This window comes from Arvicola amphibius, chromosome 13, assembly GCF_903992535.2.
Source record: "Arvicola amphibius chromosome 13, mArvAmp1.2, whole genome shotgun sequence".
NCBI lineage: Eukaryota > Metazoa > Chordata > Mammalia > Rodentia > Cricetidae > Arvicola > Arvicola amphibius.
The window spans coordinates 63113487-63141166 of record NC_052059.1 but is presented as its reverse complement, the minus strand read 5'-3'; the positions used below and the strand labels follow the sequence as shown (position 1 = coordinate 63141166).

At 40.5% G+C, this 27680-nt stretch overlaps 1 protein-coding gene across 1 annotated transcript; it reads left to right on the top strand.

The window, feature by feature from the left end:
* The first annotated feature begins 1204 nt into the window (after positions 1 to 1204).
* Positions 1205 to 20014, top strand: Naa30 (N-alpha-acetyltransferase 30, NatC catalytic subunit). Its single transcript, XM_038310362.2, has 4 exons — positions 1205 to 2083; positions 6771 to 6894; positions 9494 to 9549; positions 16667 to 20014. Exons 1-4 carry the CDS (start codon positions 1286 to 1288, stop codon positions 16802 to 16804), a joined length of 1116 nt encoding a protein of 371 aa, XP_038166290.1. The 5' UTR covers positions 1205 to 1285; the 3' UTR covers positions 16805 to 20014.
* The last annotated feature ends 7666 nt before the right edge of the window (positions 20015 to 27680 follow it).

Below are 27680 nucleotides of genomic sequence, written 5' to 3'. Positions count from 1 at the left end.
GGAATTGCAGACCTTTGTGAACTGTCACATGGGTGCTGGGAATCTAACCCTAGCAGCAAATGTTCCTACTCATCTGTCCAGCTCCTACAAACAACTAAAATAAAAAAAGTAGTAACTTGATTTGTATGCATAAGTTATTTACACAACCTTTGTGCCTCTCAGCTCAGATATGCGGCAAACCACCAGCTGTGGACTAAAGCAGGCAGCAGTAAGTCACATGCTCAAAAGCATGCTCTAGTCTTCTACACCTACTTAGAATGCACGTCACCTGGGAGGATCCCGCGAACTCTTTCCCGGTGCCTCCCAACCTAACACAATTACAATCACAAATTAGAAGTGTGCTTCTTAGCCACCACCGCCTCTGTCACTTTCCCCCATGTGTGCCTGTGGTGTCCAGCACCTGTTAGTCACATTTATGGCTCCAATGTTCGGGATAGGGGCTTTGGAAGAAGGCTAGCCGTTCTCTTGTCCCAACGGGATAATGAGGTTCTTTCCTGTTGCAAAACGCTATCTTCACAGCTCAACGCTTCAAATTCCCTCTTTTTCGCCGTCCAGTCCGGGATTTGCTACCTTTGTAGCCGCTGCTCCCTGCCCCACCCGCCAGGTCCGAGCAAAAGTTAACAGTGCAGCCGCAAAAAGGCGCTGGAGATGGGCTGTCAATGGCTGGTCCACAGCCGCCGCAGCTCCCGGAGCGCCAGCCCTGCCCGGCCCACCCCTGCCCACCCCAAGAGGCCGCCGGGCGACTTCCGCGGCCAGGAACCCCAGGTTAGGGCCACACCCCCGGCGCGCGGCCGCCCGGAAGCCCTCGGGAGACTCCGCGGGCCCCGCCCCACGCACAGGTCACCGCCCTCCACGCCCCTTTCTCTGGCCCGGCAGCCGGCAGGCAGGGAAGTGTCGTAAAGCCTGGCCCAGGAAACTTTACCCGGGGTAACAGGCGAGGCGCTTTACGGCGGCGGCGGCCGGGTGAGAGGCTCGGCGGCGGCAGCGGCGGAGCGGCCGCGGCGGCAGAGGCGGCTGCGGCGGTGGCTGAGGGACAGGAGCGGCGGCAGCGGCGGCGGGGAGCGGCGCGGGGTGAGCCGCGAGGAGGGGCGGGTGGGAGGCGGTGACACGGCCGGCGGCGGGGCTCGGGCGGCCGGGGACGGTGGCCGGCACGGCGGCGCGGCGGCGTGGGGGCGGCGCGGCGTTGGGGACGCTCGGTGAGGGACGGTTTCTGCCTTTGTTCCCCCCGCCTCGGCCGCCCCCGGCCCGCCGGTCGGCGCTGCCTGGCGCCGCTCGGCCGCCGCTCATGGCCTCCTCTCTCGGCTGTGTCGCTTCCAGGATGGCGGAGGTACCGCCTGGGCCTAGCAGCCTCCTCCCACCACCAGCGCCCGCGGCCCCGGCGGCGGCCGAGCCCCGCTGCCCGTTCCCGGCGGGGGCCGCGCTCGCTTGCTGCAGCGACGACGAGGAGGACGACGAGGAGCACGAAGGCGGCTGCGGGAGCCCGGCGGGCGGCGAGGCGACGAGCACGGCCAAGGCGCGTTCTTGCCTGCGCTGCCCGCAGCTGCCTCCGGAGCAGCCGCAGCAGCTCAACGGATTGATCGGCCCCGAACTGCGACACCTCCGGGCCGCGGCGACCCTCAAGAGTAAGGTTCTGAGTGCAGCGGAGGCAGCCGCCCCCGACGGGGCCCCCAAAGTGACTGCCACAAAAGGAGCCGGGGGACACCCGGGGGAGAGAGCTCCCTGCTCGGTCCCCAACAATGCAAGAACTGCGCTCCCCGGCCGGCCGGAGGCGGCGGCGGCGGCGGTGGAGGCGGCGAGCGACCCCGCGGCGGCTCGCAACGGACTGGTGGAGGGCAACGAGCCGGAGGAGGAGGACGAGCAGGTGCGGCTACTGGCTTCGGCCCTGACCGCCGGCTGCAGTCTAAGGAGCTCCCTGGGCCGGGAGGCCGAGCCCGGGGAGGATCGGACGATACGATACGTCCGCTATGAATCCGAGCTCCAAATGCCTGATATCATGAGACTGATCACCAAAGATCTGTCCGAACCCTACTCCATTTATACGTATAGATATTTTATCCACAACTGGCCACAGCTCTGTTTCTTGGTAAGTGGATGGCGTGACAAGAGGGTGAGCCGGGCAGAGAGCCTGGCCACTCAGGGCAGGGAGTGTCAGGCGAGGGCCCGGTGTGTGGTAGTGCTTGTAGCCTTCATTTTCACAGCACCCTACAGCTGTGAAGTGCCAAAGTGCGCGCGCGCGCTCTCCTAGTTAGTAAATGGAACTGTGTGGAAGGTAAGAGCTCATGAGCAGGGTTCTCTGGCTCCTGTTGTAACAGAAGAGCGTGTTTCACCTGGGGCGGGGGGGGGGGCAGGGGGCGGGTCTTACGTCGTGGTTACATTAGCTGCTAATCATGTTTACCCTTCATCAAGTCCCCTCCCTCATTCGCAGAGCATTTTGTAGTGATTTAATTGGAACCTGGCTCTGTTCACGTGCAGGCCTTAGTAATAACTCAGTTCCAGACTTAGTCAGGGAAGGATATATGCGGTAAACATGTTTTGGTGAGCGTGGTTGTCTGTTGCTGTGGCCACGTTGGAGAATGAAATCTCAGAGCCCTGGTCACGGATGACAGACATTGTTTCCTTCAGTAGGACAGTAGTTGGAGGCAGCACGCTTTCAGGTGTGCCATTGCAGAAGGTGTCACTAACACTTCCGGTGGCTGAAAGGCCCCTGGAACTCGAACAGAAGGCCTTTTTGTGGGACGCAGGAAACTTAAGTGTGAAACTGCTCAAACGGCCTGAAAACTGGTGCCTTCGGTTTGTATGGGGATAGCTGACCAAAGAGTTTTTTTTTTTTTTTTTTTTTTAACTTACATGTAAGTCAAACAGATTTGTCTATTGGATAAGATGAATAGCTATTGTAAGTTTTCATTCCCAGCACCGTAATCTCTCAACAGTAACATTGACCCACTTTCTCTCTGTATGAAATCTTTAACTGAGATGTTGTTGGACTTGAGGTGTAAGCTGTACCGTGAGCACAGCACATACTTTTCAGAGAATAAAGCTCCCGTTGTTATTATTTCACCCTGGCTTAGTTGCACTCAGTATTCCTTGCAGTATGTTTTGAGAATATGTCAAAAGGCTTGTGGTTGCTTCCACAGCTTGATGGTAATCCAGAAATACTGGATATTGTAGATAGACATTGGTAGTTTCATTAGCTTTTGTGTTAATTGTGCTTAAACTTTATTTTAGGACATTTGTTTAAACTTTAGGTACTATTTTGTATTTTGTATTCCAGAAAACGTGGTCAGGATTCTTAGTATTATGTTAAAATAGTTCTGCAGGACGGGATAACACATGTCTTTAAACCCAGCACTTGGGAGGCAGAGGCAGGAGGGTCTCTGAGTTCAAGGCCAGCGTGGTCTACACAGCAAGTTCCAGGATAGCCAGGGTTGTGTAGAGAGACCCTGTCTCAAAAACCAAAGACAAACAAAAGTTCTAAGACATATTAGTGTCAGTGAATATGGGACAGTACTTACAACACTGTGATGACAAAAATGCCATCAGATGCAATTCCTCAGAATTAATGTATTGACTGAATTGTAAATTAATCCACAAAAGTGTATCAAGGGGCTGGGGCGGCGTTCAGTGGTCGTGGGTTTGAGCCATGCAGTCCCTAGACCTCAGTTTTTCTGTCACTCTACTATGGTAAACTTCATTTCATGTACACTCTTCCTAATTGGCCAGTTAAGTTTTTACTTTAGCCTTTACTAGCCAAAGTTTAACATTAAGTTATGAATATCTAGAATTTGAAAGGTGTACAAGTAGTTGACCTCTAAGGTTTCTCATTAAGTATGGAATATGAGTCTGGAGATAGCGAACAATAAAACTAGTTACACAACAGCAACAGTGTAAAACTAGGTCTTTTGTGTGCTTTTCAAATTGAATTTTCCATTAGAAGTCATTTTTATAAATAATGTCTGAATTATGTCTTTCAACTTACATCTGAAAGGACCACCCTAGAGATAATCTAGACCCACCTTCTTCTCTTTCAGTGGGAATAAAAACCGTGATTATGGATAATGTTCAAACTTGTAGCTGTTATAGGAGCAGAGAGGTCTTTAGCTCTCGTGATGGCAAATAAGATGAAGAACTGTTGTATCATCATGGAAGTTGTCCTTATAAGCGTCAGTCTCGGGATTAGAACCTCCGAAGTGCCTCCAGGTTCCAGGGAGAACATGCAGTAAACCTTAAAAATTGCCTGTACTTGGTTGACTTATCACAAGTTTCTTAAAATCCTTCCTAATATTTGTAGCACTTTGGAAAATAGAAACTAGTCCAGATGAATCACTGCCAGTTACCATAAACTTTAGCCTATAGTTCACAGTATTTTCACTTTCCGGTTTTTAGAAGTTCTTAAATTTACGACTAGCAATGTAGTATAGTATTTCCTTTTATCTGTTCTAATTTTAACTTTCTGGTGTCCACCAGTGTTCTTTTTGTAATGATTTGGAGAGTTTGGGAATCAGTTTTGCAGATACACGTTTTTCATAGTTCTGTAGACTTGATAGGCTTTTAAAAAGCCCTGTGAAGGTAAAAGATAGATTTACTACTTACTGTACTTCAGGAAACACATTTAATAATATGCTTCAAAGTGTGTGCAGCAGCTTTTGTTTTGGAAAAAAACAAGTAATTTAGTGATTGTTTAATAAGTATTTTATTAGGATTGCAGTATTGGTTTTTATACTGAGCAAGTCATATATCCATGTCAGATTTTTATTTTTAGATGGTATGTACAACTTGATCTATATTTCTCTGTTTTTAACTAGGGAAGTAATGTAGTCTCAAGAAAAACTAACATAATATTTTGTTTGCTTTTTACTTACATGGTCAGAGGACAAATATTTGTTTGAAATTCTGGTACAGTTTGAAAGTATTACCTAGCTGTTGTAGTGGCTTTAAGTTTTCTTTTTGAATGACTTTATTAACTGTAGGATATAGCTTTTCTATGGTCTTATTTAAGTTTTTGGTGATATTTCCTTTTTACACGAGCCTAGCTTACTAGGTCAGGGAAATTCTTTTTTTTTTTTTTTTGCCTGTTATATGATTTGGTCTGTGATAATTATATGTGTGAGCACATGTGCATATATATATGTATATATTGAATATACACACACGTATATACATACACACACATACATACATACATACATACATACATGTATACTGACAATCGGATCAGAAACTATTAGTAGGGCTGGTCGTGTGGCTCAGTGATGAGTACATGCATGTTATTGGGTTCAATCCTTAGCACTAAAAAGGCCGTCAAAGTTGTTCATTTAGATAACTTTTATCTCTGTTTCAGATCTTAATACAAAAAGAAATTAAATTGATTTGTTGTGCATTAAATTGGTATGTTATGGAAATAATAATTGTAAGGTTTTTTTGACCCAGAAGAATTATGGAAAATGTGATACAATGGGAATGAACTGTTATCAGTTATTGACTTTAATATCCCTTCAAAAGGATTTTCTAAATGGATTAAAATTATCTTGCTTACAAAGATTTTTTTCCCACAGTTTATTTAAAAAGGAGTTTTAGGAAATGTATTAAATACTAGATCACAAAATGTTACAACAAAATCAAAGTTAAAATAGATATTAAGTATATGTTAGATTTTGCTTACTAATCTTTTGACTAATTTATGGTGTTGTTGAAATAGTTGTTTCTGGAAAGTTAGTTTACAAAACAGAAATACTGCTTGCTGAGGGATTGCCCTATTTATATTTCTCAGTATACACTATTAGAACTTTTAACAGTTTTGAAATACTTGATAAGCATTTGCATTAACAACACTGGAATATCAAAATGAGTTATCAGCATTGTTTAACATTTAGCCTTTAACACTTTGATAACCTGATAATTTTATTAAAATAGAAGTCATAGTATTCTAATTACACTGATTAAAAAGACTGAAATTTAAGATATTTATATGTATATGTCTTAAAATATCACACATATATGATCTATATATATTTTGGAAACAGGATTTTGCTGTGTAGAGCAAGCTGGCCTTGAACTTAAGATCCTTCTGACTCAGATCCTTCCACCTTAGCCTACTGAGTGCAGGCTATTGAATTTCTGGGAGCTTTATGATAATGACTCATACTGTCCGGAAAATCCTGAAAACGGACCATCATGTATTTAGTGCTAAAGTGCCTTTTGGGTGTGATTTAATACTTCTAAACGGTGCTTTTTCTGAAAAAGTCATAGTACTTTTTTCTTGATCAAAATTAACCAGATGTAATTTCTAGTTATGTTTATCTTTCATTAAATCTTTATTATAAAAACTTGTAATACTCTGCTTATGGGTAAATTGTACAATATTTTATTGTATTTTAATAAGTAGACTTTTTAAAGAAATAATTTGTTCACTTGCTCCCTCTTCCAAATGTAAACAGGTCTTTATCTCAAATTAGTTGAAATATAAGCACTTGATATGGAGTCTGTAAAAGTTCTTGAGTGTTTGCCTTGTAGAAATCTTGTCTCCCTCTCCCTTAGGGTTTTAATAAGCATAAAAAAATCATGATCTGAAGAAAGTTTGAGTTTTAGAAACAACAATATTTGAAGAATTTTGAGATTCAGTTTCCGACACTTTCTGTGATTGCTGTTTTGCTCTGGAGTTCTCCTGATTTCCTCTCAAAAATGCTGACCAAGGGTCAGTTGCTGTTTTCCCTTGATAATTTTGCAGTACCTGATGGCATTGTGTTCTTCTTAACTGTTTCTTTATTTTCAAGGCCATGGTAGGGGAGGAGTGTGTAGGTGCCATCGTTTGCAAGCTGGATATGCACAAAAAGATGTTCCGCAGAGGTTATATAGCCATGTTAGCCGTGGACTCCAAGTACAGGAGAAATGGCATTGGTAAGGAAAATGTTATTTCACAAAGGGTGGATAAATTACTTTCATTTTTGTGTATTGAAACAAAAGATTTAAATGTCAGTATGTAGGAATAAACTTCAAGGTAAGGGAAAGAGGTATTTTTTAGATAAATAACTGTGTGTCTGTGTACGCACATTGCTACAGGCATCCGAGGACAGCTTTGGGGAGTCAGATCTCCTTTCACGTGGGTTCTGAGGGATTTTTTTAACCTACTTGGTCATTTCACTATCCTTAAGACGGTAAGATGATGGGTTTTCTTTTCAACATATTTTTGAAACATTCTTAAAGTAGTTTTTTTTTAATGTTTTTGAGATTATCTTTCATCTATGTCTGTCTATCTTTCTGTGTGTGTGTGTGTGTGTGTATGTGTGTTTTAAGACAGGGTTTCTCTGTAGCTTTGGTGCCTCTCCCAAAACTAGCTCTTGTAGGCCAGGCTGGCCCTGAACTCCCAGAGATCTGCCTGCCTCTGCCTCCTGAGTGCTGGGATTAAAAGCATGGGCTACCACCACTTGATGAGAGATAATCTTTTTAATAAAAGTACCAGATGATCAGTTTTTGTCTTTAGAATTTTTTTAAAAATTGATCCAGAATGCTTTATATTATATTAAGTATTGGAGAAAGTGTTTCTATTTTTTATAGAGTTATGAGAACATTTTATACCAGGTACTATTCTCAAGTTCAATGGATGCTAACCGAGCTAAAATTATGGAGTAATTCTTCTGTTACTTCATGCTAATCATCAAACCTGTTGTAATTTGAAAGTCCAAAAGAAGGTAATTATTATTCTGAGATTCATGTTCCTAGTCTTTTTTTAAGGTTGCATTCCTTAGTTTTTTTTTAATTGTGTGTGTGTGTGTGTGTGTGTGTAAGAGAGAGAGAGAGAGAGAGAGAGAGAGACAGACAGACAGAGACACTGCATGTGTACAGGTTAGAGAACAATTTTTTTTTTTTTTTTTTTTTTGGTTTTTCGAGACAGGGTTTCTCTGCAGCTTTTTTAGAGCCTGTCCTGGAACTAGCTCTTATAGACCAGGCTGGCCTCGAACTCACAGAGATCCGCCTGCCTCTGCCTCCCTAGTGCTGGGATTAAAGGCGTGCGCCACCACCGCCCGGCTAGAGAACAATTTTTGAGAGTCTCTTCTATAATGTGGGTCTTAGGGATCTGATCCCCGCTGACCCATCTCTGGGTCAACACGTGTGTTTGTTTTTTAACTGTTACTAGAATCATCTGCATGGTTTAAAAGCAGATGGTTAGACTCTCCTTGAGAATCTCATTCAGCTGGTCTGGCTCAAGCTTTCCCTGTTGACTGTTTTGTAAGCCTAATTAGAACTTCTGTCGTAGTGCCCAGTACCTGCTGCTCTTCTTTCCATGAGCAGCAGCGGATGCTCAGATGGAGAAGTGCTTGTTGGGATGTATTTTAAGCTAAGTCAGTGTTATAAAGTATTTGATGTGCTGTTATTGCTGTTAGTAGTTTTGTTATTTGTAGCTATAAAAGAATATGGGTGTTGCTGTCTAATACTTATATTTAAGACTTTCAAAGTCAAGGTAGTGTCCTGGGAAATCCCTATAAATATGTTCGGAGTTTATTTATTTATTTGACATTGGGCTTAAATTCCTGTCTCAGTTTTCCAAGTAGTTGGGATTACAGTCAGGTGCCACTGTACTGAGCCAGTTTAAAGGGTAAAGGACTTTCTTTTTGGATAGTGTTAACAGTAAATTCTACTAAAATTTGTAATGAATTTGGTTTGTTTTATAGATAAGTTTGGAAAGAGCTAAGGACTCAGAAAAAAACAGTTTGATTTTCCAGTTTGGAAACATTTTAAAATAAAAATAAAATTTATATCTTTTTTGATATGGGGGTCTCACTATGTAACCTTGGCTGGCCTAGAACTTCACGTAGACTAAATTGGCCTTGAACTCAGAGGTTCATCTACCTTCCCTCCCAAGTGCTGGGATTAAAGGTGTGTACAGTTACACCTGGAAAAATTTGTTTTTCTTAAAATGAGATTTGGCAGTTATTTCTTATAGCATCAGATCTGTGTGACACTGATTAATTATACTTTCCTAGATATTTGCAGACACAACACTGGCAGACTTGGTTGTGCCAGGCTCAGCACGTTTTACAGCAACTGGTTTTGTCTAGGCCCCAGTGGGCTAAGCAGTTCTTCTTAGATGGTCTTGTGCCTTGTGTCTAGAGATTTGGATGACATTTGGCAAAATAGCTCAGTCATTCAGTATCTTTGCTAGCTCACAGGCTTCCGGACTACACTTTATGTTATATTTTCCCTTTTTATTTTTATCTTTCCTAATATCTTGTAACAATAAAACAGGCTCATGCTTGAGGCTAATGAGAGCTGAGGAGAAGGAATCTATCAGAAAGCGATCTTTCCAAGGCAGGCTCACTTCTCTGTGGAATTTCCCTGGACTCCTCCTGGTTTATTTTTTACTTAGGGATGACCAGTGTATCTGCATTCAAGATAAAGCCTAATATTTGATTCCTGTGTACTTATGATTACCATACTTTAGATTCTTTAAGAAACTAATTATACTTTCCCTTCATTAACACTCAGATCTGTGTTCTAGGTACTAACCTGGTAAAGAAAGCCATATATGCCATGGTGGAGGGAGACTGTGATGAGGTGAGTCACTCAGGCGTCCCGGCAGGCGTCTGCTGCATGGGTTCTACAGTAGCTGCTGGTGCCAGTGCTGGGAGTTTCATTGCAGGTCTTCTACACAAGTCAGATTGTGGAGAAAATGCTATTTTGTTAAGAAATAACAGTTGTGATGCAAAATACATTTTAAGATAAGTTGAATTTCTTTAGAATACAGAGTGAAATCTAAACATTCAGTAAATAGTTAATATTTAAAAGCTTTGTTGTCTATCAGCTGAGTCATTTAAGTAAGTTGTTTCTTTTTTGCTTACCTTTTGTCCTATTTAACTTCCTTTTTTAAAAAAACACGGGAAAACTCTCAACCTGTATGGAGGGCATTTTACTCAAGGAAAATGTTTCTTAAGTATTAAATAATGAACAACTGATTTGCATATTACCATAAGGGGACATCTTTTCAGCTTGTCTGTAGGGCTTTTGCCATCTGTACTTCCCTTTATTCCTATAGTACTGTGCTTCACATATGCTTAGTAAATATTGGTGATTACGGGGGTGCTAACATTGTACAGTAATGGAGGTGGGAATGGTGTTACACTACAGAATGAATGCCTTTTATAGTAGTGACACCTAAGAAATAAAAGTTATTGTACTTTATGAGCAACACAAATGATGGTTATCCTTAGGGAAAAGTCACTTTTGGTTTATTTTGAGACAGAGTCTCACTATGTAACCCCGGCTGGCCTGGCACTCACTGTTGACCAAGCTGGTGCTTATCTCAACTTCTTAAATGTTGGGATTAGTATGCACCACTGTGCTCAGCACGTCTTTACTGTGAGAGCACAGATGTGTCTTGGCAAAGTTATTCAATACATGTGATTAGGTGGTTCCTTTCTTTGACCTTAATAAGTGCTTTGATAACTTTTTAAAATGGAGGGGTTTTGTTTTATTTTGTTGTATGAGACAGGGTCTCTATCTCAGTCTGGTCTAGAGAGTTTACTAGGTAGTCCAGGCTGCCCTTAAACTTGCCATTTTCCTGCCTTAGCCTCCAGAGTACCAGAATAATAGAAATGTACCTTGCTAAAGTTAATTTGTGTGTGTTTACAAAATTCTTCCTACTGTCTTGTTCTCAACTATGTCCTTTCTACTGAAATCTGGTTGTCTGTCTTCACATTTTCTAAGCATATTTTCATATAGATGTAATAACTCTTCAGGCTTCACAGAAGTTGCTTAGCTGTTTGGAGAAATCTTTGAGTTGATAGACTTATGTTTTGATTTTATGCTACTGAGAATTATTTCTTGTGAACAGGGATGCTTCGGGCCAGGAACTACTTTGTCTTTCATGAGTTATATTAGTCATTGCCTATGAGGCAAGATGTGTACTTACTGATAACTGTTGAATAATACTAGCTTTTCATCAAAGCTACTAAGAGATTTTGAGAATATTGTGTTAGTATATGGTTAAATCTTAATTTTATTGTGTGTTTTAGAATTGAATGGTGTTACTTTCTTCTGCATTTATTTATCATGTGTGTGTCAGTGTATGCATGTGTGCGTGTAGAGGCCAGAGGTTGACATTGGTTGTCTTAATTTTGATCACTTTTTACCCTAATTTTTGAGATAGGTTGTATTAAACCTAGACCTTATCAGCTCAGCTGGACTTGGTAGCACTTTACTCGCTAAGCTCTCATGGCCTCATACCATAAGTATCTTGAGTGAATGGTTTGACTTATGTAAAGGACTCAGTATGAGACACCTTGATTTCTTACCCATCTTCTGTGACTTGGACTCCTAAGTATATAAGTTGTATAATTGAGGGCAAATCATTTAACTTTGCCTGCTCTGTCATTTTGTGTGAAGTTATGTTAATGTGCTTTTAACTTCTGTTGTGAAGAACAATAGTTACTTACTTGTTTATTCAGCAGATATCCATCAAGGTCTGTTGGGAGCCAGATAACAGTAGGCACAGCCTCTCTCCAGCAACTTCAGCCTCCACTGTTAAAAATGCTGTCTAAACTGCCAGTTTGACTTATCCTCATGTTTCCTTGATGGAGAGCTGGTGGACCATCACTGCAATGTATTTCTCTGTTAAAGAGAATCAAACACTCAAACATATTAAGCTTCTTTTGAAAAAAAATTGTGTCTGTGTTTGCTGGTCGCCTGTCTGTAGGTATTCAAGAAGGCCAAAAGAGTGTGCCCCTTAGGGTAGCTCATAGCTGTGAGCTGTCTTGTTTGGGTGCTGGAAACTGAATTAGACTCCTGCAAGAGCAGTACATGCACTTACTAACCACTGAGCCATCCCTCTTAACTGTTTATAGGACCCCACCCCCCCAAAATCCAGAATTATCTGTTGTTGGCTGTTTTTTACTCTTGGGGCTCTTTATTCATTTAGGGGGCCTGCCCCCAAGCTCCCAAAGAATTCACACACACAGAGGCTTATTATTACTTATAAATGCCCAACCTTAGCTTGGCTTATTTCTAACCAGGTTTTCTTAAATTGTCTTGTCTACCTTTTGCCTCTGGGCTTTTATCTTTCTCTATTTCTGTATATCTTTCATTACTTCTTACTCCATGGCTAGCTGGGTGTCTGGCACCTTGTGTTCTTCCTCTCCTTTCCTGCTCCTTCCGTCTCCTTTTCTCTATTTATTCTCTCTACCTGCCAGCTCCGCCTGTCCTTTCTCCTGCCTTGCTATTGGTCGTTCAGTTTTTTATTAGACTAATCAGGTGTTTACACAGCAGAGTAACACAGCTTCATAGAGCTAAACAAATGCAGCTTAAAAGAATGCAGCACATCTTTGCATCATTAAGCAAAATGTTTCACAGCATAAACAAATGTAGCACATCTTAAACTAATATTCCACAACAATTATCTTTTGATTTCTTTTTTCATATCTCTATGTGAAGTAAAAGAGAAGCTTTGCAGTAAATTTCCAGTATAACCCTTGATTTAAGAAATGTTTATAAGAGTTGAAGTGATAAAATGTTGAAAAATAGTTAACGTTTTTCTTAGCATATTCTACTCTATTGAGTAATACAGGATCTCTTAGGAAATATTCAATGTACTAAGGCCATCTTTACATTTTGATTAGAGTAGCCACTTATGTAATTTTTTTCTGTATAGTTAGGCTTAATTAATTTATTAGGATGGTAACAAGCCAGAATTCAAATATATTTTTGAAGATTTTATTTTATTTTTATTTATGTATATGTAAGTGGGTATGTCGTGTATGTATGAGGAAGCCAAAAGAGGGACTCGGGTCCTCTGCAGGAGTAGCAAGTGCTCTTAACCACTGAACCATCTCCCCAGGGCTAGACTGCATGTCTTAACCACACTTCAGTTGTAATGTGGAGCTGTAGTTATCCTTATATACATTTAGAACAGTGATTCTCACCACCCCTTGGGGGTTGAATGACCCTTTCACAGGGGGTCACCAATACCTTCAGAAAACACAGATATTTACATTATGATTCATAACAGTAGCAAAATTACAGTTATGAAGTAGCAAGGAAAACAATTTTATGTTGAGGGGGGCGATCACCACAACATGAAGAACTATATTAAAGAGGCACAGCACTAAGAAGGTTGAGAACCACTGGTTTAGAATAGTTTAGGTTGCTAATTATTATGAAAGTGAACTTAGATCCCCTTACCCAAGTTGATTAGATTTCTCTGGGAAATGGTGGAGAGGTCTGAAGTGTGGTTAGTATGGAGGTCTAGCTTTTATTTGGACTCCAACTGTTTGCCCTTGTTTACTGATTTTCTTTGTCAACGATCTATTTATGTATTTTATATTTATGTATGTATGTAGGTGTTTTGTTTTCATGTATGTCTGCACACCTGAAGAGGGCATCCTTCATGTAGGATCCCATGAGATTGCAGTTAAAGATGGTTGTGAGCCATTATGTGGGTGCTGGGAATTGAATTTGGGACCTTTGGAAGAGTAGCCAGTGCTCTTAGCCACTGAGCCATCTCTTCAGCCCGTTTACTGATTTTCTTGAGTTTCATTCATTTGTAAAGTGTAACCGGTGATTCTCAACCTTCCTAATGCTGTAACCCTTTAATACAGTTCTTCATGTTGTGGTGGCCCCAACCACTACTGTAATGAATCATAAAGTATTTTTGGAGGTAGAGGGTTGTCAAAGGGTCATGACCCATAGGTTTAGAACCACTGGTAGAGATAGCCATGTCCGTTTCTTGAGGTTGGTGTCTAAATATAACTATCCTTTTAATATTTTTCACGTTTTATTACTATGAAGTAAGTTAGTAATTTAGAGTTGTGGTAACATTAGTTTTTCTCAAATTGCCTTTAACAGTTTAGTTGTAATTACATGTTGACCTAATAACAGAATTTTAAGAGTTTCCCGAATTATTCAGATCTGAAAACTTGTACCCAGGTGTTCTAGTGTAGCATTCAATATTAAAACTTGAATTTTTGTTTGTTCATGGCAGATTTTCACTATGTAGCTTTGGGTAGCTCAGTGGTCATAGAGGTCTCTTGCCTCTGCTATGATTGAAGGTGTGTATCCAACTTGTGCATGGGCCATGTCTTTCAGAATAGCTGTGAATTTAGGCCAACAGGTCTGTAACTGATGTCATGTTACATTGTTAAAAGCTTCTGCACCTACAGAAGGTGAAGTAGATCATAGTTGGTTGCAGAGACGGACAGTTTGATGTTGAACATGAAGAGGAGGAAGAGGGAGACTTAGAGTGAAGCTGGGCTTGTACATGGAAACCGTATGTCGAGAGGCCTTTTAAGCCTCTTCAGGTAATTTTTAGATCATTAAGTTTAAGGACAAAGAGCTAATAACTTATTTTAGTTAAGAAATTAATGAGAGGATCACATGTAGAAAATGGGAGGCTCTTGGCTGGTGACAGTTTAAGGTGCTGTCAGTGTGGGATAAAAATGAGGACTACTTGAGAGAAAGTTTCAGAGGGAGAATTGATGGATGCAGGAGAATGGCGAGAAGAGAGTTTAAGACACCTGGGGTTCCAGCTGAGAAGCTGGGTGGTGGGATGGAAAGCCTCCTTCACCATGATGCAGAAGTGTGCAGGTCCTTAGTGGTTTTGGATGTAGAAAACTGAGGTGCTACCTCTTCTCTCTGTCTCTTGATTCTTTTAGAAGATAGAGCAGCAAGGGCCTCATGTGCTTTATAGATGCTGTGCTGTGTCTCTGTTGAGTTGTACTTTATAGATGGTTTGCTGTGTCTCTGTTGAGTTGTACTTTATAGATGGTTTGCTGTGTCTATGTTGAGTTGTACTTTATAGATGGTTTGCTGTGTCTCTGTTGAGTTGTACTTTATAGATGGTTTGCTGTGTCTATGTTGAGTTGTACTTTATAGATGGTTTGCTGTGTCTATGTTGAGTTGTGCTTTTGCCATGTTCCCTCGCTCTAAATGCCCAAAGGTTATTACACCTCTGGACTGTGGGTTGCTGTGTTGCTAATTTTAAGCAACACAGGTGAGAATAAATAGAAAAGGTAAATAGAGCAACATATATAAAAGCTGGGAAAGGAGAGAGTGTTTAGGTAGAGGGAAGTAGAAATTCGAAGAGCCCATAGTTTTCAAAAGTATCAGCTCTATGTTGTCACGGCCACCAGTTCAGCGATATTCCAGAAGACTCAAATGGAATCTAATACTCTCCGATCCTCTGTTAAGTTTTGGTCTGAATAATATTTAGACCACTGATTCTCAGTAACATCAATCTCACCTTGTAATTTCTTTAAAATGCAAAGTCTCTTGTGTGTGTGTGTGTGTGTGTGTGTGTATGAGATCAACAATGGTATTTTCAATTTTCTGTCTCATTTCCCCCCACGTTAGTTTTCTTAATTATTACTGTGTATATATTTGTGATGTGTAGAGTTCTCTCTTCTTACACCATTATATGGGCTTCCTACTTACTCTCAAGTTCAGGTTGCCAGGTTTGCTCTGTAAATACCTTCACCTGCTTAGCCATCACCATCCCTCATTTTTGACCCAGGGTCTCTTCCTCTAACCTGCAGCTTGCTGATTTGTAGACTAGCCAGTGACATTTATAGATCTGTTTGTCTCTCCCCAGCCTCACACCTGATGCCCCTGAGCAATCTTACTCTAACCATCCCTCCAGGTGACTGATGGACCCTAATGTTTTATTCCCTTGGTTTAGGTTCAGTAAACTTTCTACAAAAGGACAGATGCTAAATATTTTAAGCTTTACAAACCATGGGTCTTCGTGAGAGCTGCTTAACTCTGTTCTGTGTCAAGAAAGGCGCCATTGGCATGTGTACAAATGGGCATAGCCACTTTCCAATAGAAGTTACCTTTTTTCTTTCTCTCCCTCCCTCCTATTCTTCCTTCCCCCCTTCCCCCTTTTGATGCTTTGCTGAAGATTGAATCCAAAACCTAATACGTGTTAGAAAAGTACTCTGCCACTGAACTATGTTTCCAGCCCACCAGGAAAATTTTATATGTGGAAACTGACAGCATTAGGATATTTGGTTCAATTCTTGAAGTTTGCAGACTGGTCTAGACTCTAGACCAGTGGTTCTCAACCTGTAGCTTGCGACCCTTTTGGGACTTTGTGTGTTGGGGGGTAGTGCCACAGGTTCACCTGAGACCATCTGCTTATTATATGTTTATGATTCGTAACAGTAGCAAAGTCACAGTTATGAAGTAGCAATGGGAATAATTTTATGGCTGGAGTTACCACAACATGAAGAACTGTATTAAGGGGCCGCAGCATTAGGAAGGCTGAGGAACCAATAATAGATAAACAGTGACAGTTAATAGAAACAGGAGTCAGAAGTCAGACTAAAGAACTTCTTAAAGTCCTGCTGTCAAAACTTTAATTGTTGACCTTTCTTTTTCTTTTTATATCACCTTATATGTCACCTTATTTTCTCCACAGGAAAATAGTTATCTTTGTTTTATTATAAACATGTAGTCAAGTCCTAAACGTGGAAACATCACAAAAACCAGGAGAAAAGTTCTCAATGATTCCACCCCTGTCTCCACTCAGAAATAATTAGCATTTTGATGATTTTTTTTCTGTACACCAGTATTGTTTTATTGTCATTTTTAAACAAATCAACGTAATTTAAAAAAATATTTGATTATATATTTTGTCAATTTTTAATTATGAAATTATAACTTCAGGTTTTTTTCTTTTTTGAAGGTTGTTTTGGAAACAGAAATAACAAATAAGTCTGCTTTGAAACTTTATGAAAACCTTGGTTTTGTCCGCGATAAGAGGCTGTTCAGATACTATTTAAATGGAGTTGACGCACTGCGACTTAAACTGTGGCTGCGCTGAGGCTGACGCAAGGGACGGCTCCACCCACACGGAAGCGACTTTTGCATGCAATGCAATTTGTGCAGAATTGCTTTGCAGGTGGATTTAGTAATTCCCATGCAGCTGTTACCTGTCAGTGTCCATGAGTGTCGCACAATATTTGTTGCACTTTGGCATGGCGCATTTGTTCTGAATTAAATGAGATTGTTTTAAACTTCAAGGGTTCTTTTGGTACCAACAGGATGTGCCAGTTACTAGCCAAGACTTGTTCATTTGCAAAGTTTGCTGACAGTGCTATTTACATAGTGATCATTTTATCACAGAACCAGTAAGTGGGACATAATTTTTGTTCCTTAAAGAAGCCAATGTAGTAAGTCTCTTAAGTATACTAACATTTCACACAAACCTGCCATAGTTTTCTGAAGGGGCTGAGGGAGAAGCTTCAGTTTAGGTTTTATTTTTTTCAATATTACATTTTCCATTCTTGAATATTGGTACCTCAGTGATTAGTGGATGAAAAGTGTAGGGTGGGATTTGTCTCGCATTGAGTAAAGATGACAATTGAACTGCGTCTGCCAGTGCCTGTGTAGATAAGTATTCTTGTCTTCATCTCTAGTTTTTGAGTGCATGCTGTCTTTTCTTTTTCTTTAATGCCTTTGCAAGCAAACTTGTTTTTATTTAAATTCTAAATTTGATAATAAATTATTTCAGATTTTTATAATTTGGACAGTTTTTCCAGGTGAGTGACAGTGATTTGATTTAGAAGTCCTTTTTTTCCTTACAGTAAGAAATTGAATCTACTTGGGAAACAGAAATGACTTAAAGGGATGAAGCTGGGAATTGCTGGGTTCTGGATGCACTTTTTTTTGTTTTTGCTTTTGTTTTTTGAGAATGGGGAATTTTTGGACAGGAATAGAAAATTAATGTAAATTGGTATGATTTTATTTAATCAAAATGATTGTTAAGCTGTGAAGAACAGCTTCTATAATGTAGCTGGGTTTTTGTTTTGTTTTTTACTTGATTTGAGTTCACATCGCTTCCATTTTTGACAACACTTCACTTTTGGTTCTTTGTCTTAGAAATAAATTCCAAGGAGCATTGTATCCGTTTTAAGCTGCATTTATTTTCTTTTCACTCATGAGCAGATTCTTGAAGGACCTTTGCTTTGTTCCTCCAGAAAAAGGGGAGGGTTGGAAATTTTTTAAATGAGTTTTTTGGGTTTTCTGAGCAGCCAAGGTGTTTATTAGTTACAATGTATTTTGGCTAATCAGTGTAATGGTAACAAATTTTAGCGAATTGTTTTGAGTTCAGTCAAGTAAACCTGTGATGGATAATTTATTTAACTAGAAACCCTAAGCACTCATAAGGAACAAGATTGATTCTCTGACAAATGCTCTATAGGAATCTGGCATTCGTGCTGTTCTTTTCATTTCATTTGATTATACTTCTGCTCTAGTACTTGGTTTGAATTTTATTTTATGGCTGTAATTACTGTATTTTTTAAAACCCTACCTCCATTAACAGTTGGTAAAGGCCCCTTTTCAGGAAAGTTTGTTGCTTTTTTCTTTTTTTTTTTCAAGGAAAGCTGCTCTTTGCTCAGTATAATATTTTGAAAGTGAACATGGTAACAAGTACTTTTAAAATAAAGATGCACACTTTATATTTGAAAATAAAAACTTCCTGCTGGTGGGATCATTTATAGTCCTTATTTTTAAGAAAATGTGTCTTTCCATTTTATATTGCTCTTTAAAGTTTAATGCAGAATACTGGTAATATTAAAAGTGTGATGACCATGTAGTACTCAGCTTTTCTGCGTACCACATTGAGTGATTTTGGTCAAACTTCATTTGGACTCCAGTATTTAGAAGACTGCCAGTCATCATGATGATTCTGTTTTCTGTTTCAGTGTAGAGGAAAGTAGCTAAACAGTATACTGGACATTGTCAAATTTTATTTTGATTTGCCAGTCTATAATGAATTGTTAATGAACATACATTTTCTTGACTTGCTCTAATGGGAATAGTTGTAAAGTAGATACATGCTAGATTTTTCAATTCAAAAGTTTTGTTCTTGCTAGGCTGTCAATGAAACTGTCACAACTCCCCCTAACTTCAGAATTGCTGAATTAACCGTGTGATGATCTGTAAACGTGACCTGAACTATGTGGCTAATGTATCAGGTCATTACGATGCTGCTCAATGGATGGATACATGATGAATATCAGTGTATACTTTGATGTTTTTAATTACTTGACCAGTTTTTTTTAACCTAAAATTTAACCTAGTTACAAAATTAAAACTTTCCAAGTTGAAATAACTTCAAACATGAATTTGATATTTAGACTTTCATTTTTCTTATATCAACTTAAAAAGTAGTCCCATTTATAATTGACAGTGGGTTCACTTGGCTAAAACTGAGCAAAATTGGTGCAACTTTCTTTTAGTGGGGTGCTGCCTCTTTAAGACTGACTGTACTATCCACTGACACTGGTTTGGCGGTTGATACTGCTGAACATTTAATACATGCTACCATGAAGCTATATATGTTAGTATTGAAGAAAGCTAACGGGTATGCTACCAGTCTTGATGTGTGGACTGATTATAATTTCCCTTACATTGGGATGAAACTTAACTCTGGAATAATCAAAGTCCACATTAGTACTTGATGTCGAAACCAGCAAAATAAGATAAAAAATTAATATTAAAATTTGATTTTTAACTTTTTTGCCTCTCCAAATTACCCTCTACACACATGAAACAAATCTGTGTAAAGGAGTTTTAACTCAAGTTTTAACTCTTCCATGTCCTGTGTTATGATATTGGCTGCCATGTATAAGACTGGATGTGTGTATATTTATTATGGTGTCTAAAAATTATGAGGTTCATCACTTTCCAGGAGCATAGAGGGAACCAGATTGGTAGTACACCAGTTACTTTTCAGTACACCTCGACGTGACTAGGATGAGTGCTATAATATCCCAGGGCTTTCAGGTTTGTAAAACCATAACCATAAGTTATATTGACGTCACATATGAGTTGAGTATCTATGAAATATCACGTGTATCTCAAGAATATTGGACTGCTGTTTCATGACTGGGGTGTTGCTGCATAGATTTCTCCTATTGACCTGTCCTTTTGGAGAGAGACTTCATGGGATTTGAAATGTGCAAGCTGTGTGAATAACATGCAGTCAAATAAAGTATGGTTAAGTTGTGTTTGCATTTTTCTTTAAGATACAGCTGTGTGCATTCTGTAATTTGGTATTAGATAATCAAAAAGCATCCTGTTCTATTTCTCACTGCCCTCCATCAAGAGTTATTTGGAAGGAATGATACAGTTTATCGCTCTATGTTGTGTTCTGACAAAGTAAATCTAAAAATGAAATTACAAACTTGATTGCTAAATGTACTCAAAGTCAACTGAGATAGTGGTACAAGGGAGGACATTTTTAAGCACTCATTAACTGAAAGTAGTTTACTGTCCTTGTTCTTAGCAGCTGACTCCTAGGACAGTTTTTATTTTTACTATTTGTACTGTGCCTCCTTGGATAAGCAGTATTTTTTTCCTTTTGCTAAACATTAAAGTAGAGCAGGATCTAATGGACTTTTTGACCCATTCTTGTGAGAAACTTAAATTGGTAGTTGCGTATGCTTTTATATTTGAAGTACTGAATAGCTGTTGGAGCATGAGATATGTTTTAACTGTGACTGCTAAGTTTTATCACCCTTGCTGAGTATTTTGTTCTTTGTAGCAGTGTGAAGTGTCTGTTGTTCTTGGATCTGAATGCCTCATAAACTCAGTGTAAATGAGGACCACAAATGGGTGACCATTGGTGTCCAGATCTTGGGTTTAAAAAAAAGTACACACACACACACACACACACACACACACCCTTTAAAAACAGGGTTTAAAATAGAAGTCAGCACGTAGTACGGCTGCAGTGTCTTGAGCCGGGCTGCCACAGTCGCACTCTCAGGACGGGAGCTACAGTCACTCTTCACTACTGAGTCACAGTACCACAAGGACAGGGAACTTTCTCCTGTAAATTTTTTAATTTTACTTATTTGAAATTAATTATATGTGGCCATTGGCGCCTTTATGGATTGCAGAGCTTTAGACAACATATGGCCGAGGAAAGCTTATTGAAGTGTGAAATTGATGGATGATTTAAAATTGCCTCTGAGCAAAAGCACTAACTAAACTGCTTGCTCGTTGACACTTGAGTCACGTTCCTGCCTCATGCTCCCCCCCCCCCCAGTGACACTGTGAGAAAGCGGTGCTTGCCTCTTCCTGCCACAGTGACTGTAGACTCCAGTGCCGAAACCGCTTTCTGAGACTCTTAACACGTTTCAAGCTTTAAAACCTGTAGTATTCGCCCAACAGTTTATTTTAGATTAATTTGAAATAATTACCCTTCTAAATTAAATGGATCTCATTTTACCAGTGGTCATATTGGAGTGTGGAGGTATGTCCTATTTATACATTTCTTTAAAGCAGATGAGACTAAAGGCAAATGTTCTTAATTCTAACAGGTTACTTTGTATCTGTTTTTGTGGAGTATCACTTCATCTTGGCTGTCCAATAAAAGGCAACAGTGGAGACGACACCACAGAAGAGTACTGGGCTGGTACAGCCTTTGATGAGCTTTCAGTCTGTTGTGTTGATAGCAACTTGGTGTTTAGTTTCTGTGTGACAAAAATAGAAGCACCAAGATGTATTTTCTACTACCTTAAAAATTGATACAGTATAGGGGTTATGGTGAAATCAGTATATTTAAAGTTGTTTTGCTTTTTTTCAAGACATGGTTTCTCTCTGGGTAGTTCTGGCTCTCCTGGAACTTGCTTTGTAGACCAGGCTGGTCTTGAACTCAGAGATCGGCTTTCCTTGAACTCAGATCTGCTTGCCTCTGCCTCCCAAGTGCTGGGATTAAAGGTGTGTGCCACCACTCACCAGCTATTTAAAGTGGTTTTGTTTTGTTTTTTTTGACAGGGCTTCTCTGAAGCTTTGGAACCTGTCTTGGAGTTCCATCTGTAGACCAGGCTGGCCTTGAACTCACAGAGATCTGCCTGTCTCTGCTTCCTGAGTGCTGGGATTAAAGGCGTGTGCCACCACCACTGAGCCTTAAAGTTGTATTGATTTAAAAAATAAGCGTAGTTTTAGTTATGGTGGATTTTCATGAATACTCCCTTTGCTGTACAAATGCATTTTAATTTTTGATACCTCAGTCTCCTGAGAATAGACATTTTTTTGTAAATAACTTGTCCAGGGGAAGGATCCTCTCGAAGTTGTCTAGAGATGTACTGGATAATACACGTAGTGAATCAGCTTCAAGCTTCTTAATCTTTTAAAGACTTGACTGAGGGTATTTAGTAAATGCAACTTTAGTAAAATTTGCATTCTGTGAAATGTATAGCCTTATTTCTCACTTATAATTAGGTGAACTACTAAGTTTGTATGTATTTGATACTTTCATGTCATAGAAACACACCGTTTTATATAAATACCCCTAAAGCCCCCACAGGTCCCCAAATTTCCCCTTCAGATAGGCAGTCATAAGTCTTATTCCTTGAGATTTAATTTCAATTTTATCTCAATATCTAATTGAGATATAATTTAATAAAGTGAGAAGTGGCATGTTTTTCTAGCAGTCCATTAAGTGCATTAAGGAATATATTTACAGCTTAAGGGAACTGTTGCCTTAGGTTCCACAGATGCATGAAACCCAAAGTTGACTTAAAATATAATGGAGTTGCTAAAGTTTGTTTATACTTAAAATTCAGTGCCCTAATGTGTAAGGAATTGATCACTGTCATCTTTAGGGGCAGGTTTCCTGTGATTGTTAATGTTTATTGATCATTTTTAAGGGAGCTGAACCTATGCCTTAAATTTAAGCCTGCTGCCTTTAGATGTTGCTCTCTGCCGACTGGCTGTAACCCATGACTGCATCAGGAATACCTGCTTTTACTGTGAATGCAGTTAGAAATTTTAATTAAAAGTAAATATTAATTAAAAGTAAATATTGAAAGTGCTTCATCTTTATGATTCTAGCAAATTTCTTTTTTTTTTTTTTTTTTTTTTTTTTTGTTTTTTCGAGACAGGGTTTCTCTGTGGCTTTGGAGCCTGTCCTGGAACTAGCTCTTGTAGACCAGGCTGTTCTCGAACTCACAGAGATCCGCCTGCCTCTGCCTCCCGAGTGCTGGGATTAAAGGCGTGCGCCACCACCGCCCGGCTTCTAGCAAATTTCTTAACGTTTTTGACCTTTTGCTGAAAACTGATAAGGTTGTACAGAATAAGTGGTATGATGTTTACTGGTAACCTTGACATGCCTAGTCACCTAATGCATAGGAGCTGAGTGGTAGCACCTTTACAGTGAGTGTTAAAGCTCCATTTGAACTAGATTTTAAATAAAATGTGTGTGTGTGTGTGTGTGTGTGTGTGTGTGCACGTGCATGCTAAAGCTTTTATACTCTGCATGTGTTCTTATGTTAGGGACAGAAGCTCACACAAACAGCAAAACAAAGATGGTATGTTAAGAATTGAGCTCCTCTTCTGGAATGTCTCTTTAATGCTACCCCGAGCTGGGAGTGCTGCTGGCACACTCTTTAGCAATCTGCTTCTTTAGCTTTCCCCAAGAACTGGTTTGCACAGTGTTGCATCTGTTCTCAGAGCAGCCCAGATCCAAGGCCTGGTTGGTATGTAAAGGTTGGGTGTAAAGGCTCAGCTGCACTTCCCCCAATCTGGTAGGACCAGAAATCCTCATGGATTGGCCGAATCTTCATTGGCACTACATCTTACCTCCACTTCCCTCTTCTAGCTACCTAAGAATATTTCTTAATCAGCTTCCAGAGTGCTGATCTCCATCTCAGAACTTGTTTCCCAAAGAACCGCTGTGGGAACACGGTATGCCTAGGAGGGCCAGAGGTGATCAGAGGCAAAGGTCTTAATAGATAGCTTTGATAACAGACAGTTTGGTATTTCTTCACTCTGGAACGATGAGATATAGAAGGACTGTGGCAAGAAACTCAGCCACTGCAGTCTAGGCTTAGGGGATGGGCAGTGGAAGGGTCCAGCCCTATGGAAAGTTTATGTTAGGGTTAAAAGCGTTACTTGAGTTGACTTTAGATTAAAATCATGCCTGACTAGGTAAGTTACAAGTCATTTCATGTCCTGTGGTAATAGCAGTTGCTGTGATGTGGTTACGTGCTCAAGTTTAGCATTCTTGCTGCTTAATTCTGGTTCACTTAGTGCCCAATCACAGGAACCAGACAGCTTGGAAATGACACCAACCTGTGCATTGCATTAGTTGTGGATAACACAAGGGCAGATCCCAAGCAAAGAGAATACATGGTAGCTGTCATGAGAGTGGATGAGTGCTCTGTTATCTTTGCCTTTCAGGTCGTCTGGATGGTAGTGTTCCACACCTGCTAAGAGATCTTATGCGTGGGAAGGAGGCCTGCTTCTGAGTTGAAGAGCTAGTTTTCTGTTGGTGTCTTGAGCAAGAGCAGGGCTTGGTAGAGTGAATGTTATATTGAGAGTGTAGTGAGTACACAGAGAGCTACAGCTTGAATTCTGTCCAGTAAATCTGGGGGATGGTCAGAGGATTACAGTCTGTTCATATTAGAGACTGAGGAGACTTCAGGAAAGCATGTCAGGAGAGCTGAGAGCAGTTATGGATTGAAGGTGAAGGGCTCCCTGATTTCCACAAAACATCCTGTGCTTCTCAGACTTCTGTTAGGATGGGCTCATGATCCACAGAGGATAGGAAATGAAACTACAGCAGGTATCCGTATCTGTCTAGTATACTAAACAGCTACCACTTCTGAGTTTGGATTCTCTGTATATCATAGTTGCCATTTAAATAGTTTTAATTCTTTGTCCTGCTTCCAAGTGAATAAAAGTTCCAGGAAGTTTTTCCATGTGTAGTTGTTCGTGACCTCTCCCCAGCACACCTGACCCTGAGGCACTGGAGAGTGAGTGGTCCCGCTCGAAGTGCACACAGGTCTGGGGTGCACTCCCACTGCAGGGCAGGTTCTTCTGGGCCTAGGCCTGGGCCAGGGCCAGCAGATGGGACTGAGGACTCACACAAGCTCTCGACACCCTATTCCTGCCTGGTGGCCTTTAGCCTTCGTGTGATGTGTGGAAAAGGTGGTGTTCTGCATCAGCCTGAGCTCTAAACCACAGGGAGGAGAGGCAGCAGACATTGGGGGACATTTAGTAGCATGAGACATGGGAATTCTGTCCTTGTTCTCAATTACGAAGAATTTCAAAACAAGAGTTTGTCATTATGCAGAAGAGATGAACCAGACTTGTATTTCAGTGGCCTTGTCTTTCTCCCATGACCTGTAAACATATTACACCTTCAGGATTCTCAGTACTTGCTATTTGATTCAGTGGGAGCTTCAAGAGTATCTTTTTTTACAGTTACAATCCAATCTAGGATGAAAGCTTACTGGTAAGTCAAAATCTGCATACAGTAACTAGACATAAGAGGTCAGTGAACAGGTTTTTTTTGTTGTTGTTGTTTGTTTTGTTGTTTTTTTTTGGGGGGGGTGATTCCTTACTATGTAGCCTGAAGCCCTATCTGTCCTGGACTCACTCAAGGTCTTCAAAACTGGCAACCACAGCTGTTCTGTAGACTAGGCATCAACAGCGGAGGAGGAAGGGACCCAGACTTTGTAAGTATCATTTCTTGAACAGGAGTGATTTCTACCGAATGCTTTGCCTCCACTACCCGTGTCTCAAATTTTCTGTGGTATGGATCTAGGTAAAATACAAAAAGATAAAACTTTAAGAAGGGGGCAAGGGGAATGGCAAAAACCTTGAAGTGCCAATCAAATTTAACTTGGGGTGCTGGAGAGATGGCTCAGAGCTTAAGACCACGGACTGTTCCTCCAGAGGTCCTGAGTTCGATTCCCAGCAACCACATGGTGGCTCACAGCCATCTGTAATGAGATCTGGTGCCCTCTTCTGGCATGTAAGCATACGTGGAAGGGATGTTGTATACATAATAAAAATTAAAAAGTACATTTAAATTTAACTTGGGACATACACAAATACATAATCACTTGTGACATTAATATAAGAGTTATGAAAATTGCTAAAATCTTTTTCATAATTTGAAGTCAATAGCATGCCTATAATAATGTCACAGATAGTGTTTGCTTTGTGGAGAAGAGGAGAATGCAGTTCCAGCAGATCCTTCAGAGAGTGTGTGAGAGGGCATGCTGGTCCACGATTGTCCATTGTGCACCCATACAAGATAGCCTGGGAGCTCCTGATCTGGACTTGGAGTTTGAGATTATGATTCATTTGGCCCTTGGACAATCCTGTTTAATTTTGCAGACCTTATTCAGGAGTAGCTAGTGGATAATAGTTTTTAAAAAGACTTTCTTGTGTATGGATGTTTTACTTGCATATATGTGTACCATGTACATGCCTGGTTTCCTCAGAGGTTCTGGGTGTCCCTGTGGGAAATTGTCAGCAGAACCTGGGTCCTTTACACAAACAAGTGCTCCTGTGCCAGGTGTGGTGCAGCACTGGGAGGGAAAGGAGGAGAAGGGAAGGGGCAGCAGAGGCCAGCCAGGGCTGTGTAGGAGACCCTGACTCATAAACAACAGAAAATAAGTGCCCTCAACTACTGGATTATCTTTCGAGTCCTATATTTGTCACTTTTAAAAGTTCAACTGAGGACAAAATATAGCTGAGTCTTAAGAGCGTAAAAGAAATAGTTTAAATGAGTTGCTTTTTAGACTTTCTAAGCAACCCCTCCCACCTTCCCCTTAATCAAAACATCAAAGCACCAGTTTACCCCAGCAGTGGGCATCTGAGGGCATTGGTGTAATGCCAGATGACCCAAGGCATCTCGCTTGAGAGCAGGTTTTCTTTATTTTGTATTTATATAGCTACTTTAAGTTGTTTTGCAATTGGGCATCTCCATATATTTTTTAGAGGACTAAGATAGGGTTTTACCCCTGAATTATTACCATTACCAGAATATAGAGGGAGCCATAAAATATTGAAGCATGGCATAGAACCTATATAATGGTTAATTCAATGGACAATAGCACTGAAATGCCAGGAATTCTAACTTCATAAAGAAGTGAAGATAATTAAAAATAGTGCAAGTAACATTTAGGAGAGAGCCTGGTCCAGAGCATTTAGTGTTAGCTTTAGACTAGGCCTCTTGCATGTCAGGCAAGCACTCAGTCACTCAGATTTCATTATTGGAAAGTGTTAGTATTTCACAAGACAAACACTTGTCATTTTAAGTTGATAATATGAATTGGACATTGGGGTCATGTTTGTAATAGCTTATACCTAAGTGCTGGCTAGTTTTGTGTCAGTTTGATCCAAGTTGAAGTCATCTGAGAGAAGGGAACCTCATTTAAGAAAATGCCTCCATAAATATGATCACCAGGTTGTAGGCAAACCTGTAGAGCATTTTCTATATTAATGGTTGATGGGGAGGGCACAACCCATTGAGGGATGGTTCCACTCCTGAGTTGATGATCCTAGGTCCGTAAGAAAGCAGGCTGAACAAGCTAGGAGGAGCAAGCTAGTAAGCAGCAGTGCTCCATGGTGTCTGCATCAGCTCCTGCCTCCAGGTTCCTTCCCTGCTTGAGTTCCTGTCCTTACTTCCTTTAAGGTTGAACATGATTTGGAAGTGTAAGCCAAATAAACTCTTTCCTCTCCAAGTTACTTTGGTCATGGTGTTTTATCACAGCAATAGAAATCCTAAGACACTTAGCAAGCTGTCAGCAGACCCTCAGGTCACATGGTCACCCCACACATTCAGCCTGAGATCTGTTGTCTGGTAGGAGGAGCTGCCTTCTTGAACCCAAGAGCTTTAGAGATTTCTAGATAATACTATTGCTCAACCTAGATTGAGTTACTGATAT

Coding starts and splice junctions, on each gene's coding strand:
- Naa30 (XM_038310362.2), top strand. CDS start 1,286: ATGGCCTCCTCTCTCGGCTGTGTCGCTTCCAGGATGGCGGAGGTACCG. Junction 2,084..6,770: donor GGCCACAGCTCTGTTTCTTG/GTAAGTGGATGG, acceptor TTTATTTTCAAG/GCCATGGTAGGGGAGGAGTG. Junction 6,895..9,493: donor GTACAGGAGAAATGGCATTG/GTAAGGAAAATG, acceptor TCTGTGTTCTAG/GTACTAACCTGGTAAAGAAA.